The sequence below is a fragment of the Penicillium bovifimosum genome (assembly GCF_028826915.1).
Source record: "Penicillium bovifimosum strain IBT 22155 chromosome Unknown utg000002l_segment0_segment0, whole genome shotgun sequence".
Classification (NCBI taxonomy): domain Eukaryota; kingdom Fungi; phylum Ascomycota; class Eurotiomycetes; order Eurotiales; family Aspergillaceae; genus Penicillium; species Penicillium bovifimosum.
The window spans coordinates 437224-455101 of NW_026622711.1; the positions used below are offsets into that span (position 1 = coordinate 437224).

General features: G+C 52.2%; 9 protein-coding genes across 9 annotated transcripts; 3 read left to right on the forward strand and 6 right to left on the reverse strand.

Annotated features, from left to right (window-relative positions):
• Window positions 1-654: 654 nt before the first annotated feature.
• On the forward strand, window positions 655-1525 carry N7515_001364 (uncharacterized protein; the record flags this gene model as incomplete). Its single annotated transcript, XM_056662108.1, has 2 exons — window positions 655-823; window positions 984-1525. The coding sequence occupies 2 exons, from the start codon at window positions 655-657 to the stop codon at window positions 1523-1525; spliced, it is 711 nt and encodes a 236-aa protein (XP_056524221.1).
• Window positions 1526-1712: 187 nt separating this feature from the next.
• N7515_001365 (uncharacterized protein) lies at window positions 1713-2381 on the forward strand (the record flags this gene model as incomplete). Its single annotated transcript, XM_056662109.1, has 1 exon — window positions 1713-2381. One exon carries the CDS (start codon window positions 1713-1715, stop codon window positions 2379-2381), a length of 669 nt encoding a protein of 222 aa, XP_056524222.1.
• Window positions 2382-3022: 641 nt separating this feature from the next.
• N7515_001366 (CheY-like superfamily) lies at window positions 3023-6163 on the reverse strand (the record flags this gene model as incomplete). The annotated part of the gene is made up of 2 exons (XM_056662110.1): window positions 3023-4523; window positions 4587-6163. The coding sequence occupies 2 exons, from the start codon at window positions 6161-6163 to the stop codon at window positions 3023-3025; spliced, it is 3078 nt and encodes a 1025-aa protein (XP_056524223.1).
• Window positions 6164-7299: 1136 nt separating this feature from the next.
• On the reverse strand, window positions 7300-9219 carry hsp60 (chaperone ATPase HSP60; the record flags this gene model as incomplete). The annotated part of the gene is made up of 3 exons (XM_056662111.1): window positions 7300-8813; window positions 8867-9008; window positions 9112-9219. The coding sequence occupies 3 exons, from the start codon at window positions 9217-9219 to the stop codon at window positions 7300-7302; spliced, it is 1764 nt and encodes a 587-aa protein (XP_056524224.1).
• A 989-nt stretch (window positions 9220-10208) lies between these two features.
• Window positions 10209-11222, forward strand: N7515_001368 (uncharacterized protein; the record flags this gene model as incomplete). The annotated part of the gene is made up of 3 exons (XM_056662112.1): window positions 10209-10602; window positions 10732-11078; window positions 11151-11222. The coding sequence occupies 3 exons, from the start codon at window positions 10209-10211 to the stop codon at window positions 11220-11222; spliced, it is 813 nt and encodes a 270-aa protein (XP_056524225.1).
• Window positions 11223-11318: 96 nt separating this feature from the next.
• On the reverse strand, window positions 11319-11578 carry N7515_001369 (benzoate 4-monooxygenase cytochrome P450; the record flags this gene model as incomplete). Its single annotated transcript, XM_056662113.1, has 2 exons — window positions 11319-11478; window positions 11550-11578. The coding sequence occupies 2 exons, from the start codon at window positions 11576-11578 to the stop codon at window positions 11319-11321; spliced, it is 189 nt and encodes a 62-aa protein (XP_056524226.1).
• Window positions 11579-11940: 362 nt separating this feature from the next.
• Window positions 11941-13988, reverse strand: N7515_001370 (short-chain dehydrogenase; the record flags this gene model as incomplete). The annotated part of the gene is made up of 2 exons (XM_056662114.1): window positions 11941-13746; window positions 13806-13988. 2 exons carry the CDS (start codon window positions 13986-13988, stop codon window positions 11941-11943), a joined length of 1989 nt encoding a protein of 662 aa, XP_056524227.1.
• Window positions 13989-14285: 297 nt separating this feature from the next.
• N7515_001371 (uncharacterized protein) lies at window positions 14286-14546 on the reverse strand (the record flags this gene model as incomplete). The annotated part of the gene is made up of 1 exon (XM_056662115.1): window positions 14286-14546. One exon carries the CDS (start codon window positions 14544-14546, stop codon window positions 14286-14288), a length of 261 nt encoding a protein of 86 aa, XP_056524228.1.
• Window positions 14547-15546: 1000 nt separating this feature from the next.
• N7515_001372 (putative galactose oxidase) lies at window positions 15547-17777 on the reverse strand (the record flags this gene model as incomplete). The annotated part of the gene is made up of 2 exons (XM_056662116.1): window positions 15547-16664; window positions 16718-17777. 2 exons carry the CDS (start codon window positions 17775-17777, stop codon window positions 15547-15549), a joined length of 2178 nt encoding a protein of 725 aa, XP_056524229.1.
• Between the last annotated feature and the right edge of the window lie 101 nt (window positions 17778-17878).

The following is a 17878-nucleotide window of genomic DNA, read 5'->3' on the forward strand; positions in this document are numbered from 1 at the left end:
CCTCTGTTTGGGTTAGTGCGCAGTTTCCGGTACCCTATATTATAGGCCCTCTTCTGAGCGAACAGCTTCTCTCCTTCTCCTCTCCTCATGGAACAACCCTCGTGACTCGTTCTTCGACTTTGTCTCGCACAACAGTCTTCATTTCTTGACTTTCTTGACTTTCTTTTGACTACGGTCAAGTTAGCTCGTTCACAGTGTCCTCAACTGTGAACCCCTCATTTTTCATTGCCCTCGAACATCCCCCCGCTTGGTGCACTAGCACCATCTCGTCCAGGTGAGTTGTGTGACGTCGATCTGTGGCCCATAGAGTTCCCCTGGAGCGTTTACTATCTCCCCATACCTTGCACTTGTGTAGGTATTATTACCAAGAATTCAGGTGCCATGGTCAGCATTGTGATTCTCTCTTTATTTGAACATATCATCCCTGGCCACGCACCTTGTTGAAATGTCTCCCCTTGAAAGTCTCATGTTTGTTGTCTTCCTTGTACGGAGTTGAGACAATCCTACATGACATACACCCACCCAAGAGCTTGATGGGCTTCTGTGTCACAGCAGATGCAGGACGGCCCTACTCATGCCCCTTTCATTCCGCATTCGGTTTATCTGATATAAGCATGTGAGCTAACAAGACTACTTTGATTCGGTCGGTCAGCAATGGGAGCTAATCAGAAGCCCACGGACGACAAAGCCGGGCACAAGGCCGAGAGTCAGGCGTGTGCCGAGATGGAGGCCCAGCACCAGAAAGCTGCCGAGGATGCGCACCGAGAGGAGGGCGCCGAGCCGTCCAGTAACAGGGGGGTGGCGAAGATGCTCCGTTGGAACAGTGAGTCTTTAAACCTTCCCTTGCCTTTGTTTCTGCAGGGCAGCAGTGTCTAAATCAAGTGTGGGATCGTGCATACCTAGCAGGACGGAGAGTAACACTCAAAGTCCTGTATAAACGTGTTGAATGTGTTGCAGAACAAGCTAACATTTGATTGATATAGCGGATATTGACATCCGGATGCTGCTCACTATACAGTGGGCATGCAACCAAGAGGGGGTGAAGGTTCCTTGGGAGAGGGTGGCAGAGATCATGGGTCCGAAATTTACTGAGGGGGCTATCGTGCAGCATCTCGCCAAGCTACGTACCAGGCGAGAGGAGCAAGGGAAGCCTGTGCCTCCCCCGCTGAAACGGAGTGCCGTGCTCGCAAACCGCCGGAGCCAGTGGCAGGAGCAAAGCCCCTCCCGCCCTGACCACTCAAAGAAGCGCCGGCATGATAGCCCGGAAGACTCGGCCCATGATTTAGGCCACCCTTCCAGTGACAAGCGCCATAAGAAGGCGGAGCGTGGGGGTCCTTCCGATACCTCCGCATCTGCTCTGACTTCGGAGGCCCAGTCCGCTGGCACCGTCACGGTGTCCCAGGAACCTTTCCCCCGAACCCCAACGCTGACCAGCTCGAGCATTTTCATCATTCCGAGCATGAAGCTCCAGACACCCTTGACCTCTCCTCGATGGAGGATGAATTCGGCTGGGGAGATGGGATAGCCGAATAGGAGAAGGCGAAGGAGTTTTGAGATCTACTTCGTCAAGCTTTCACCACGGTGCCCCCGAGTTTGCACCGCACAGGAGGGCCTAACGGGCGTGAAATCTCGGAAATGCCACATTCACGGTCAGCGATCCAAACAAAGTCGGCGGAGTCCGCACGGCTACAGACGGCGAGATCACCGAGAACATGAGCGCTCTCATTGCGCAGCATAGAATCAAGGAGATGGCAATGATGTTCCATGCCACTTGTCCAGGAGATTGGACTCATGGCCGAGAGGTGGCTTGGGGAGGTACTCTTTTCGGATTCTACCAGTTGGGCATATTCCCCGAGTCCGAGGCTGCTGAGATCTACTCCACGATTCGTTTCAGGTGGGAGATGGCACTCCTCGCCGATTTTGTTGTTGCGATGTTTGAGTTTCCGATGCCCAGAAACGAGATGTGCATCATGTGGGATTGGCACTCCTGGATGGTTGAATTACGGGTGAAGACCTCGATGTCAGATCACTCAGACTCCGAGTTCGACCAACGATGGCATGCAGTAGCCTCGCAATTAAACCACTGTTTCCAAACCCCCCCCCTGCCCGATCAGGGCCCGCTTTTCATGCGGCCTTTCAAGTATTTGGTGGCAGCATTGCTGGAGGCCAATAAGCCCGAGCATGAGACCAGTGGTATTTCCAGTGCCATCCAAGAGTTCATGCAAAATGCCGAGGCCTTCCACCAGCAGCGCGTTTTTGCCAGCCCAGAGGTCGGACGTAGAGGGCGTGAATGGTTGAGGTCGGTTGGTCGCCGAGCCCGCAAATCGCTTTCTCCCCGGAAAAGGAAAAGGTCCAGCACCACAGAATCTGCCTCATGCTGAAGACAGAATATTTGCTTTTCTTGTGTACTATTGTGTTTTCTTTTTGGGGGGAGGGGGGATACCGCTCTTTGGAGAATATTCTTATATAGCTAATTTCATTCCTTTGCTTGATTCTGGTATACAAATACAGCAAGCCCACAACAAATGACCAAGTAATTCGAGAATCGATCACGGGAATTGATCCGTGTCTGTATCAATTCCCATCGATCACCGTTTCCTTCGCCAGAGACTGGTGGAGCACAGCTATCACAACGCGTTTCTTTCGAAGCCTCGATCGAAAATTGACCAGGTGAAGGAGACATACTTGCTATGGTATAGGTGTAGGTAGGTCGGCTTCGATTCTCGAAATAACCTGGTCTGAGATCTCAACATAGATACTTTTCGTATGCGGAAAGAGATAAATAGGAATGGGACGTAAAATGCATACTTGAACAGAAAAACTCCAGAAACACCAGTGGACATGATTGACATCAAATTCGTCTCGCGTGAAAGCCAAATACCAGGAACAGAGAAAGGGGGTATTTCGGAGACAAACTTCAAAAGTTCAGCGCATTCATAGCAGAATGGTAGTTAGTTCATAAGCATTCCTAGAGCATACAATCAGTAAGAGAGGACAGGAAGAGTATAACAAAAAACGAGTCTCAGCTCTCAACAACAGGCAGAGGTGCAGGATTCATAGCGGAACATTTCTGTATGGTCTGCATCATACGACCAGAGTCCAGCGGCTTGGATAGGTAATAGTCCATGCCCGCTTGTATACATTTGTCCCGATCTCCAAGCATAGCATGCGCGGTGAGAGCAATGATCGGCGTGCGAGGAAGTGCATTCATCTTCTCGTACTGTCTGATATTCCCGGTGGCTTCAAAGCCTCCCATGACAGGCATCTGAACATCCATCAAGATCACGTCGTAGCGGCGTCGTTGTACTTCTTCCACGGCTTGCAGACCGTTCTCCACTACCGTGACATTGTGGTTGAATTTTTCAAGAATGCGCACCGCAACCTTTTGGTTGACATCGTTGTCCTCTGCCAATAGAATGGCCAGCGAGCGCGTGTAACCGGAAGGAGTACGTGTTGGGCGGTTGCCGAGAGCAGGGAGGATCCCGTGCCATAGATCAATGGGTCTGCAGGGCACTGTGATGTACGATGCTATACCAAGTTCGCCGGCTGCTCTGAGGGCTAGAGATACAGTCTGAGCTGTGATGACTAGTGGGATGAGTTGGAGGTCCGTGCATGCTCGAACTCTTGTCGCAGTCTCCAGGTTTTCGATGAGGATTGCGTCAAATGTGCGGCCCCAGTCACTCTTGAACTGGCCACACGCTAGCTGCTCCTTTGTCACAATGACGGGATCTAGGCCGAGTTCCATGAGCATCGAGGCGATTGAGAAAGTGCGCGTGAGACCGTGGTCCACGAAGAGAACGCGCCGACCGCGATGAGAGACAACTTGGTCTGCAAAGCTCTGCGGCGGCTGGGCCAGCTTCACACGGCATGTGAAAGAGAATGTGCTTCCTTCGCCCACGTTCGAAGTCACCCAGATATCACCTCCCATCAAAGAAACGAGCCGTTTTGAGATTGCGAGACCTAAGCCTGTCCCACCAAACCGACGGGTCATTGACCCATCAGCTTGTTGGAACTTGTCAAAGATCAACCCGAGTTTGCTGGCATCAATGCCGATTCCAGGATCTGAGACCGAGAATTGGAATGCGGTCTCGTCAAAGTTGCACTTGTCATCCTGTGCTCGCTTGATCGTGACCTTGATCTCGCCGTGGTCTGTGAACTTAATGGCATTCCCCACTAAATTCAACATAACCTGCCGTAGTCGGTATGCGTCTCCTATTAGATAGTCGGGGACTTCCCCGTCAACCGTGTAGAGAAGACCCAAGGCTTTCTCGTTCGTTTCCACGGAGAGGGCTTTCAACACACTGAACACTGTTGCGCCGAGACTGAATGGCGTCTTCTCAATGATCATGTGATTGGCCTCGATTTTAGAGATATCAAGGATATCGTCGATGATAGTCAGGAGGCTGATAGCGAGGTTGTGGACCATATTGAGAGTCTCTCTCACGGGGGCTGGCAGATCATCAGTATCGAGGGCGAGGCTAGAGAGCCCTATAATTCCGTTCATTGGAGTCCTGATCTCATGACTATATTCCAGTTAGTTAAGCCTTTGAGTGGTGAACCGACAAGCATCAAGTGAATAGCAGTACCTCATATTAGCCAAGAATTCGGACTTGCTTCGGTTTGCTAACTCTGCCGCTTCACGAGCAGCCGTGTTGCGCTGGATGCTATCGCGCAGGCTCGAAATCATCTTATTGATCTTTTGTTTCAAATCGTCCATCTCTCCGGAGGCAGACACGGTAATTAATTTTGTGAAATCGCCGCTCATCGCCGCCTCGGTGATCTCGCCAAAGGCACGAACCTGCGAAGTGAGGTTGTCCGCCATCGTGTTGACATCTTCACTGATGGACCTCCAGATTCCATGCGATCCCGCGACGTTCGCCTGGCCGCCGAGTTTGCCTCGAACACCGACGTCTCTCGCCACGCCCTTGAGCTCCCCGGCAAACTCCCCTAGCCCATCCATCATGCTGTTGATCGTTTCTTTGAGAGTCAAAATTTCACCCTGAGCATGTACCTCAATTTTGGTACTCAGATCACCGCGCGCGATAGCCTGGGTGACGTTGGAGATTTGTCGAACCTGTAGGGTCAGGTTCTGGGCCATGGTATTGACATTATCCGTCAAATCACGCCAACGACCTTCGACATTCTCGACTTGGGCTTGTCCACCTAGCGTGCCGTCGGTTCCTACTTCCCGCGCGACTCGGCTGACCTCGAAAGCGAATTGATTCAGCCGATCGACCATTGCATTAATCGTAAGTTTCAGATCTAGGATCTCGCCCTTGACGTCTGCGGTAACTTTCTTTGTGAGATCGCCACGTGCAACAGCCGTCGTCACGTCGGCGATTTCGCGGACTTGCTGCGTGAGATTCGACGCCATGCGATTGACGTTGTCGGTAAGATTCTTCCAGGTACCCTCCACACCGTGAACGACCGCCTGACCACCTAGCACACCATCCGATCCAACTTCGCGCGCAACACGACTAACCTCGAACGCAAACTCCCGTAGCTGATCGACCATCGAGTTGATGATATTTTTCAACAACAATATCTCGCCCTTGCAATCCGCCTGCACCTTGCGCTGCAAATCTCCCTTGGCCACCGCAGTCGTTACAGTGGTGATATCACGGACCTGGGTGGTCAAGTTGTTTGCCATGGCATTGACATTGACGGTCAATTCGTGCCAGATTCCCTGGATACCTTCGATCTTCGCCTGGCCGCCCAACACACCCTCCGTGCCGACCTCTCTGGCCACTTTCGACACTTCCTGACTGAAAACTTGCAATTGATCCATCATCGTGTTGATCGTCTGTTTAAAGGTAGCAATATCAGGTGACATCTCGAGTGGATGCATCCTGGCCCGTTGGGAAAGATCGCCATGGGCAACTTGGGTAATAATCTCGCCGATCTCCCGCAATTCCTTTTGAAAAGCCTCATTGATGTGGGTGTGTTTGCGGAGTTCTTTCCGGAGATTTGAGCATTCGAGTTCGATTTCTGCGACAGATGAATGTGATTCGCGGCGGTAGATGAGCTCGTCGACGATAAGCGAGATGAACTCTCGGGGAACGGAGATTTCAGGACTCTGTTGATGCTGGAGAGCTGCCCGCGCTTGCAAAAGATCGGCATCGCTCACCAAGGCTGGTCGAGCGGTGTCGACCATGGCGGCCATTGTCGGAAGCAATCACGGGTGCTTCGAGGGGTAGTCTAGCGCTTAACCCCGAGTACTAGGTAGTGCAATAACCCTGGCATCAAATTAGCGATGAATATGAAGGTGTTAGAGGGGGTAACCGTACGTATGGTGACAGTGACAGGCGATGAAGTTGCCAGCACAGTGTGTTCCCCGCAAGAGCTGTATGCATTCCCGTTTCAATGTAGTCAATAACAACGTAATAAATTAGTCCAACAGTGGCTAAGTCAGGTGGAGATGAACCGGAATGCCGGAGAATCCGGTGACAGGGGAGAGAAAGAGACAAGGGGGGTTTTGGATAATAAGCAGACTTGGAGGAGAAAAAGAGGCGAAAGTCGAGAGAGAGAAAAGAGAAGCTTGGGAAAGAAATGCCCCGTGCCAGGGTGACCTTCCGTCCCCACCCGGATGTATGTTCATGGGGTACTTGTCTATACTATTATTTATCAGGGATTTTGCTTTGATTTATTTCCTTGTTATATGTATCATTCCAATAATTGTCTGGGCTTGTCTCCCTTTTACACAGTCTAGACCATTCAAGGCCGAATGGCTCTAGTGTACATTAACTGCGCAAGTAGCCGAGTTAACTGACCAATCAGTTACCTTGTCCATGTCCTATGAATACTTCGACAAGAATGTTTCTTTACGGAGTACAGGTCATAGCTATACATACTCAGGTAAACTGCCAACGTTTAATAGAACTTCACAACCTTAATGAGACACTGTCGATCTTGCCGATCTAGTAGTCGGGGATGTCCAAGCTCAAAAAATATGGAGAACTATGGAGTAGTACAGTAGGAAAAAAGAAGTGAAAAAGGGAAAGCGCAACAACAACAATGTTTCAGTTGCTCGTAAGCTGTATCAGATGAGACTTCATTGGTGGAATACATGATATAGTACAGTGGAGACCGTTTTTGGAAGATGAGTGGGGAGAGGAGAGAGATCAGAGAGACCTGAACAAGTTAAAAAGAATACAGGGATGAGAAGAGCCGAAGGAAAACACCACAAAAAGACACAAAGAAAAGACATTACAAACATCCGAGTATCAGAACAGGCTACGATGCAAAGAGGAGCGCTCGAGGTAATTCTTCAGGAAGTGAGAAAGGACGGGGTCAGAGGCTTTAGAACATGCCACCACCCATGCCACCCATACCGCCCATGCCGCCCATGCCACCGGCAGGAGGAGCGGCGCTCTTGTCCTCGGCCTCGACAATAGCGACCTCGGTAGTACCGAGGAGGGAAGCGACACCGCTGGCATCAACCAAAGCGGTGCGGACAACCTTCAGGGGATCGACAATACCGGCGGCAATCATGTCGACGTACTGGGAAGTGGAGCTGTCGAAGCCACGGTTGAAGTCGCTGGCGTACTCATCAGTCAGCTTTCCGACGATGACGGAACCCTCGAGACCGGCGTTCTCAACGATGGTGCGGGCAGGGCGGCAGATGGCGCTCTTGATGATGCTGACACCGAGCTGCTGGTCGAAGTTGGCGGGCTTCACACCACCAAGGCCGTTGGCAGAGGCCTTGAGCAGAGCGGTACCACCACCGGGGAGGATACCCTCCTCAACGGCGGCACGGGTGGCGTTCAGGGCGTCGACAACACGGTCCTTCTTCTCACCGACCTCAACCTCGGAGGCACCACCGACCTTGATGACGGCAACACCGCCGGAGAGCTTAGCGAGACGCTCCTGGAGCTTCTCCTTCTCGTACTCGGAGGTAGTGGGGTCAGCCATGACACCACGGATCTGCTCGCAGCGCTGGGAGATGCTGTCCTTGCTGCCCTCACCGTTGAGGATGATGGTGTCCTCCTTGGTGATGGTGATGGCACCGGTAGAGCCGAGCATCTCAGGGGTGAGCTTCTCGAGCTTGATATCGAGCTCATCGGTGAAGACGGTACCGTTGGTCAGAACGGCAAGATCGCCAAGGATACTCTTGCGGTTGTCACCGAAGCCGGGGGCCTTGACGGCAGCGACCTGGAGCTGACCACGGAGCTTGTTCAGAATGCAGACGGCGAGAGCCTCGCCCTCGATGTCCTCGGCGATGATGACCAGAGGGCGGCGGAGAGTGGTGGAGGCCTCAAGGGCGGGGAGAATGTCCTGAACGGCAGAGATCTTCTTCTCGGAAAGCAGGATCAGGGGCTTCTCGAACTCGACCTTCTGGGACTTAGGGTCGGTGATGAAGTAGGGGGAGGTGTAACCACGGTCGAAGCGCATACCCTCGGTGACCTCGAGCTCGTCCTCAAGAGTCTTGCCTTCCTTGACGGTGATAACACCCTCCTTACCGACCTTCTCCATGGCGGTGGAGATGAGCTTGCCAACGTGGGTATCACCGTTGGCGGAGATGGTAGCCACCTGGGCAATCTCCTCACCGGTGGTGATGGGGCGAGCGTTCTGCTGGAGGTACTCGACGGCGGCCTCGACGGCGGCCTGGATACCGCGGCGGAGATCCATGGGGTTGCAGCCGGCGGCGACATTCTTGACGGTCTCGGAGAAGATTGCGCGGGAGAGGACGGTAGCGGTAGTGGTACCGTCACCGGCGACCTCGTTGGTCTTGGAGGCAACATCCTGAATAAGGCGGGCACCGAGGTTCTCGAACTTATCCTTGAGCTGAATGGCCTTGGCGACACTCACACCGTCTGAGAGATGATTAGTCCTGGTCAACGTAAGTTGCGTGATGGGAAATGCTTACCCTTGGTGATCTTGGGAGAACCGTAAGGGGAGTCAATGAGGACATTACGACCCTTAGGACCAAGTGTGGAGGTAACAGCCTTAGCAAGAGTGTCGACACCCTTGAGAAGGCTAGCACGGGCTTCGACGCCGAACTTGAGCTCCTGGTTGCTGTTAGCAAGGAGAACAATTGAACGTCTCGGATTCGACGGAATGTGAGGCCGATATCTCAGACCAATCATTCTGATGACTTCCAATCCAACGCACCTTGTGAGCAAAACGCTGCTGCTGGAGGTTCAGAGTCGAGCGAGCGACAGGGGCACGCTTGGAAGCGGCCGACAGGACCGAAGACCGGGTAGAGAGAGCGCGCTGCATGGCTAGGAACAATATTAAAAGGGAATTAAATGAAGAGAGAAATACAAAGACAACCCAGAGTAGATCGCGGGTTTAGGGGAAAAGAAAGAGATGAAGAAAGCTGGGGGAGAGATGAAGCCAAAGTCTCGAAAAATTTCTAGGCGCTTCCTTCATCCCCAGAGCTTGGCGGCAGAAACAGCTAGAACCGTCACGTGAACCGGAACAACGGACGCCAATCGGCGTTGTTTTGTTTACTTTGTGATGGGAGTGGCTTCATTGGCAATACTGACACTGTTTCTATGGCATTCGCTGTGTTGATTATAGGTTGTTTTATCCCCTAATGGACTGCTACATGCGACTGCAAGTATACCGTCCACCACTCATCAGTTCATTGGAGCTCCCATTCCCCGGATACCTCCGGTTATTCGGCAATCTAACCGATTTATGATGACAGCGTGGAACATCCTCAAGCATACAAGCAACAATTATCTAGTTCAACTGTTCAACCGTTCAATTTGCCTGTTTACATTGATTTGCTACTGGCGTTCTCCCCATCGAGTATACTAAACCTCGACCCTTCTATTCAACGATCTGCTGCCCGGCCACCGGAGGGATGACTGTGGAGTGAAATCAACTGTTGCCAAGCTTGCAGCATCTAATACCAATGGACCTTCAAACCGTCTCTTATTCATCTCATCATGAATCTCACTTCAGATAGGCAGGAGCAGATCATGGTATACTACATTTAGTGTCGAGTGAGTAGTCTTATTAGGGTCCCGTAGGACGCAGATTTCCGCTGCCGCAGGATAGACGTTTCTTTGTGCTTATGGTAAATAATTACCACTAGACGACATCAAAAGCCAAGGTTCCGGGCTGTTTAGGGCCTAGGGAGGCCTTATCCCAGTGTATCCCAGTCTGACAGTTCTCCTTAACTCCGGAACTTTCCCTTCTCTTCTCCCGTGCATCTTCTCCTCCCTCTTTCTCTTTTTGTTCTCGTCAATCATCTCACAATGCCCCGTTGCGCTCTCGTCACCGGCTGCAGCGCCGGAGGCATCGGCTCGGCCCTGGTGGAGGAGCTCCACGCCCAAGGGCTGAGAGTCTACGCGACCGCCCGCTCCCCAGCCAAGATGGACCACCTTGCCAAACTTCCCAATGTCACTCTCGTCACCCTCGACGTCGCCGACCCGGCCAGCATTGCCGCTGCCGTCGATACCGTCCGCCAGGATTTGTCCTCGCACGGTGACTCCCTCGACGTTCTCATCAACAATGCCGGCCAATCCCTCGTCTCTCCCGCCCTGGATACCTCCATCGACAAGGCCAAGAGTCTTTTCGATGTGAATTTCTGGGGTGTCATCGCCGTCACCCAGGCTTTCATGCCGCTGCTTCAGGCTGCCCAGAATGGCAGTACGCTCGTGAACGTCTGCTCCATCTCGGGCTTCTTGTACGCCCCTTGGATGAGTGAATATCCTCCACCCCGGCGGTCGCGATAAAAATATATCACGAGCCCGGTGACCCGCTGACCATTCGCATCAGGTGCCTACAACGCCTCAAAGGCCGCTCTGATGTCTTGGAGCGAGACTCTCCGGTTGGAATTGCAGCCTTTCAACATCCGGGTTATTTCCCTGGTCACCGGCTCGGTTGCCACAAATGTCATGTCGCATTCTGAACTGACCCTGCCTGAAAACTCACTTTACCAGAAGGCGCTCTCGGAGATTCAATTGCGCGGCGTCGGGAAGGATGTCTCGAATAAGAGCGCGCCGGCAGCCTTTGCTCGCGAGGTTGTCAAGGATGTCTTGGGCGGAGCGACGGGACCTGTGTGGCGTGGCGCGATGGCTTCCATGGTGAAGTTTATGTCCACGTACATGCCGACATCCGTTTTAGTGAGTGTCCCTGTGTTCTTTGATTTGATATTTCTCTTTGACCTAAATTGATTACTGATATGTGTCGTGTAGGACCGGGCAATGAAGGGGGGGGAGTGGGCTGGACAAGTTGCCGTGAAAGAACATTGCACAGATATATCGTAGAACAACGACTAGGTCCGTTCATAATATATTTTCTCACCTCTCGTTGCTTATCCTACCTAGGTATTTATCTAGGTATTCACTTTTACACGTTCCCACTCACTTCGCCCGTGGAAGCACCTGCGTGATGAGCTTGGGCTTAACCCACAGGAGATGCATGGCCACGTCCCTGTGCCATTCCACCTCATCGTCCATCAGCTTCAGATCGTATCGGTAATAAAGCTTTGCCAGGGTCAACCGTAGTTCCAACCAGGCCAATCTGTCCAATCATTGTCAATTATACGCCACTAGTCTCCATGGAAGAACTTGGGGGGAGAAAGGAGAGCTCACCCTCGCCCAAGGCATGAGCGTGAACCCATTGAGAAGGGTTGACTGGCCTCCAGCTGGTCCTTCGTTCAATGGCTGGTTTCCAGCCTGATGCAATTGAAAACTACCATCTTCCGCGGGCAAAGGTACAGCCTCCAGACTCCCTTGTACGAGCTCTCTGGCCATGGATCGACCAGTGGCTTGCCTGGTTCCAGTCCAATGATCCTACGAATGAGCCACCTAGCGGGTCTACTACTCCGTCCTTGGAACAGGAAGACCGAGATGATATGGCGGCCCAAGGCTTTCTGCAGCTACTGAGTCAACTACGGATTGTTCTCCTCCAGGACTCGGTTCTCCTGCAGGCGGAGTTCCCCGGGCATTCAATGGGGGAGGACCCTGTTTTTGCCCGAGAAGACTATAAGATATTTGCAGGGCAAGTACGGCAATCCCTTGTTTCTACGGAGACCCCCAGGAGATTCAGCTGCGACAGACGCTTCCCATCATCGCCGACCGTCTTAGTATCCTTCAAAAAGATATCCATCAGGCGGTTGATCTTCATGATCTCCTTTCTGGTCAGGTTACTTTTGCCGTACGAGCTATGGATGCCTCTGAGTCTGGTGTCCGCGCTTCGGTGATAAGAGGCATCCATAGCTCGTACGGCAAAAGTAACCTGACCATAAAGGAGATCATGAAGCTGGCGAGAAATATTTCCAAGCTGTTCATGAGTCTGAGAACCATGAAGATCAACCGCCTGATGGATATCTTTTTGAAGGATACTAAGACGGTCGGCGATGATGGGAAGCGTCTGTCGCAGCTGAATCTCCTGGGGGGTCTCCGTAGAAACAAGGGATTGCCGTACTTGCCCTGCAAATATCTTATAGTCTTCTCGGGCAAAAACAGGGTCCTCCCCCATTGAATGCCCGGGGAACTCCGCCTGCAGGAGAACCGAGTCCTGGAGGAGAACAATCCGTAGTTGACTCAGTAGCTGCAGAAAGCCTTGGGCCGCCATATCATCTCGGTCTTCCTGTTCCAAGGACGGAGTAGTAGACCCGCTAGGTGGCTCATTCGTAGGATCATTGGACTGGAACCAGGCAAGCCACTGGTCGATCCATGGCCAGAGAGCTCGTATAAGGGAGTCTGGGGGCTGTACCTTTGCCCACGGAAGACGGTAGTTCCCAATTGCATCAGGCTGATGACCAGCCATTGAACGAAGGAATTTCCGCGGCAGATGCGTGAGGTAGCAGTTCGTCATCGCATCCTGATTCCATTGACCAGCGCGGCGGATCTGGTTCTCTTCCACGCCTTCTAGCTCGGCCTGTTTTGACCCCTGGGCTCGGCCAGCATGGGTTTTCTTAGCGGTGGAGAGATTGATCGCCTCGTAGACCTCGTTAGCCCATTTCAGCTGGCTCTCGTACGAGATAGGCTTGTCTCGATCCGAGCCTTTGAAGAAGTGGAAATTGTACCACTGCGGTCGGCTCCGAAACTGCGGGGGCGACTCTCCTACTATCTGCCAGCGATAGAAGAGATAGAAGGCTGCCTGGCTCATCGTACACAGGAGTGGATCCTGATGGCGCATTACTCCCATATACTGCAAGCGACCAAACTGGTTGGTCTTTCCGTTGTCCATAATCATAATCATTGGCCAACAGGGGGTCGGGCCTTCGTTAGGCATGGAGATAGTAAACAGGTCAGGAAACTGGAGGCACCGGCGCGATTCTCCACGAAGGAGCATATTGTGACTGAAGAGAAAATCCACGGCGGTGCGAAGATAGGACTCTTGGGCCTGAGGCTTTCGATGCTTGAGATCTTTTGACCTCCATCCTTGCCAGCAGTACCGTATAAAGTCCTTGATCTTGTCCCGAGAATACCCATCCTGCAGGGTGCCTGCGGCTCGGTCAAGATACTGCTCGCGCTTTCTCTCGCTTTCCTTATGTAGTCGGCCGGTCATCAAGGCTGAACCAGTATATCCACGGGGGTTAGGGGAGCTATTGGTCCCAATGCTTTTCTGGAACTTCCAGAGGTCCACAATAGCACTGACATACTGCGTGATCGAATTGGTCCCTAGGGTTTGCGCAACCTTCGATCTATCCTGCCGAGTGCGGTCTTTTTTGTGATGACAGGACCGGAGGGGCCGGTTTAGGACCTCAGTATCGAGAAAGTAGACAAGCTTCTTCTCTGTGACCAATTCGCCGTCTGGGAAGCCCTGATTTTTGCAGAAGCTCTGCAGTATTATCCCGTTAGCTTCTCGTACGAGCTAGAGTCGAAAGAGTATTGCTTTACCTGCCATTCCTTCTGCTTGTTAACATACGCCTTTGATGTATTCTGAGGCCACTGGCTTCGCATGTAGTGGAGGGCCTTGATGCTGTGGTGGTTTAACCGGTCCTGGAGCTCAATCTGCGCTAGCTCCTGGGTCTGTGATGACGGAGCAGAGGTAGGGGGAGTAAAAGGTGATGATGAAGCCATGATTTACATGTTTTGTATCAGAATAGTATTCTCCCTTTCTCTTGATGATAAGATGAGATGCGTGTAGGTAGAAAGTAATGACGAAGATGAGAACGCGACGCAGCACTTAGTTAACTACTACTTAAGAAGGGCCGGCAAGAATGTAAGGTACTGTCATGGGCTGTAATTGCCCGTACGACGGTACGAGGCTACCCAGACTCCGAGAGCGGTCTTGATATCTCTACGTCCAACTCGTCTCTCTTGTCTTTGTGTATTGTCAGGCTTTTGCGAATTTCATCAAAAACCTGTCAAATATTATCAGTATTCTCCTTGTTCATCCTTATTCTCTGTCTCACCAGGCCGTACAGAGGGCAGAGACCATACTGTTGATCCATTTCTCCCAATAAAGATGGCAGAACGACCAAACGGCGACAGCACCCCCGCAACGCCTTCAAAGGGACTTACTGTGGAGGTAGCACGCTCCACATCCTCCTTGGGATACTTCTTTAGCATCTCATCCACAGTAAGTCCCTTTGAAGGCGTTGCGGGGGTGCTGTCGCCGTTTGGTCGTTCTGCCATATTTATTGGGAGAAATGGATCAACAGTATGGTCTCTGCCCTCTGTACGGCCTGGTGAGACAGAGAATAAGGATGAACAAGGAGAATACTGATAATATTTGACAGGTTTTTGATGAAATTCGCAAAAGCCTGACAATACACAAAAGACAAGAGAGACGAGTTGGGCATCCTGCCTGCTGCAGAACCTTGTCAGTTGACGTCTCCCGGCCTTGTACCATTCTAATCCGTCTCATATCTGATAGTTTAGCATCAGAGCTCGCTTAATAGGCGAAACAGAGTTTATCATTATCGACAACATCCTTGATGACACTGGCAGCGATGTTCTTGAATTGTTCTTACTTGATGATTGTGCTAAACTTGGTCTTACGCTGGATTACGACTATTGGAAGGAAGATATCGAGCTCGAGATTAGCTCCCACTACAATATCAAGAGGCCTTCCATCCTTCTTGAAGTTCAGCTTCTTCTGAATGGGGCACCTTTCGGATCCATTCTCCGTGTACGAGCTATGATTAGTTCAGGGGAGGGAGGGGATCGAGAGCGCTGTTGAGGGATGTCTTTTAGACGCCATTTATTTACTGCCACGAGTCCGTATGGAGATGGGGATTTGCATTTATCAGATGTCAAAACTGGGATCACAGGTCCTCTCCGTGCCAAACCGAAGTAACGCCGTGTCTCTACTTCGGTGCTCGCTGCCCCTTTTCGACGGTATAGTCTGCGTGTGTACGGAGTAACTATTAGCGAACAACAACGTTAACCTACCAGTCGTAAGCCCGTTCTCCATTCGGTAGGTGACGGTACGATTGTGGCATGGTTCTCGCGGTTGCAGCCCAGCATTGGCCGCATGATGCAGCATCTACCGAGGTGAGGCGAGTGTGCGGTATTCACAGGTCCCAATATTACATGTCAAATGTCAAATCTGTTCATCACAATTCCCACAATCATCTAAAAACACAACGATACCATCTTAGGTATACTCGGAAGAGAACAAGTAGCGAAGCATCTAACCCTGCAGAAGGAGGAAGGACCTCCACGACTTCCAAACTCGGCCAGGCGAGGAAAGTATAGAAGCAAAAGGTGTTGGCACCTCTTCGTGCTCGCAGTCCTCGCTGTAGACATGGCTTTCCAACTCGGCATCAACATCATCCTCCTGCATTTCTTCAAGCGCATAGGTTGCATATTCAGGTAGCTCGATCTTGACCATGGAAGCTTCACTAGGCGTGCCATCGTCGGCAATGGCAAACAGCATGTACCACCCGGGGAGCAAGATGCCAGAGTCGTCAGGGAGCTGCGCACTGTAGATGTTGCCTTCATGGGCATGGACAGCAAGTGGCACACGACGCTGGTCAGTGTTGACAGTGTGAGTAGTGGTTCCTTGTCGAACGAGAGAAGCCGATCCAATGAGGGTGTCGGTCTTGAAAGTCAAAACCTCACCCACGCTGACTCTGGAATCAGCGGACAAGATCTCAGGACGCTCTCGCCTTTCTCCACTGGGAGTGAGCAGGTAAGGGGGAGTGAAGATCTGTGCGTCGTAATGATTCGCAGAGCAGTTGCCACAGAGACCACCCCCGCCGTTTAGAACGGTGGCATCTGGCAGCAGCACTGAGATACTGTGGTAGACTCGGACAAAATTGTGGCCATTCAGGGGTTCGAAAGTATCCGTCTGCGGGTCGTAAAGTTCCGGCACAAACTGAGCGGTATTCTCGTTGAATGGCTTTCCCCAGGCCTGGCCACCTGCAATGAAGACTTTGCCATCGGGAAGAACCACGGACGTATGGTAGACTCGGGGGTAGTTCATGCCGCCGCCGGAACCCCGGCCGGCAATCTGCACATCAGGGTCCTGAAGCGGGGTGTGCAAGGTAATAACATGGGCGTTCTTAGACCCGTCAGAGCCGTCGTAGGATGTCTGGCCTCCAAAGGTAAGAATCTTGCCCCGAACGGCGTCAAACATGACAGCGTTACCCGACATGGAGTCCAGGTCATCTCCGCGCCGTCCGGCCTCTGTGGTGGTACCCTTTCCTTCGACGGTATACCAGTGCATTCTAGCGCTGGGACCGGCCTGAAAAATGCTTTCGTTTTTCCACCCAAACAGCCAGGCGTGGTTATCGGCACGCCACCGACCTAGACGGTCGTTGGTCAACATGTTGTTGACCTTTGCCCCGGAGCGTGTGTACCACTTTTTTTGATAGGATTGTACACTTCGCCGTTCTTCTCGACCTTGTTGCCACCGCTCCAAGAGCCACCGATGGCGAAGATCCTGCCGTCAGACAGAGTAGTCGTTGCATGGTATCCACGAGGCATACGCATGTCGGGACCATACTCCCACTGCAATCCGTTGAAAATACTCGTTCGACCTGCGTCGCCACCACCGCTCACGACGATGTTTCCGTCAAAGTCCATGGACATGCCCGGGCAGAACATGTCATGGTGAGTGTTAGCGACCACAGTATGCTCGATTGTCTTCGTTTTGGGGTTCCATGTCGTAGTGAGTGTTTTGCCACCGGGTGAAGCAAAGAACTGGTCATCTGCCCAAGCAGACCAGACAATGATCTGACCGTTCTTCTCCTGGGCAGCGCTAACTGGAATAACGGGCAAATCGAGCGTCGGACCCCAAGCACCCTTGCCAGGCTCAATCGGGAGAGCATAGTCGGCAGCGTAGATACCAATGTTGACAATAGCAGCAGGTGCATACCGTCCAGGGTAGAGCTCCTGGGTATCACCGACAAGCTGCACGTAGCGCGCGGGCGTGGGATTGAAGGCAGCGAGTTTCATGCCCTTGTTTGTACCCCAAGCTCCGTAAGCCACCGGCTCGCCCCAGTCTCGCCCATCTTTGCTCAACCAAACATAATGTTTGGAGATCTGACCCTCCGTGGCACTCTCATCCAAGCGCGGCAGCATCGTCAGGCCACTGACATTATGCACCGATTCGAGATCAATTGAGATCCAAGGTGGCCCGTTTCCAAGGTTGTCACTCTCCCAGTATGTGTTGCTCTTGCCGTCAGTGGCATATTCACAATTGTGACCCCGTTTGTTGCCGGCGCAAGACACATGAAATCTTTTCACATCGAGCAAAGTTGAATTCACGGGGGGTGACTGCCATTGGATTGCCCCGGAGACCAGACCGCTGATGTCAGGACGGTTCTCCTGAGTCGATTCGTAGGAGTACTCGGCGGGTTTGTGGGCGCCGACTGAGACAGCTCCTAGAAGAAGGCTGACGGTGTATGGGACTTTCATTCTAGAATGATGAAGGAATGATAGTGTACATGGCGGATGGCGAGTTCTTCGACCCAAAACTTATAAAGGAAGTACGGGCTTCAGTTCAATACCACAGTAGG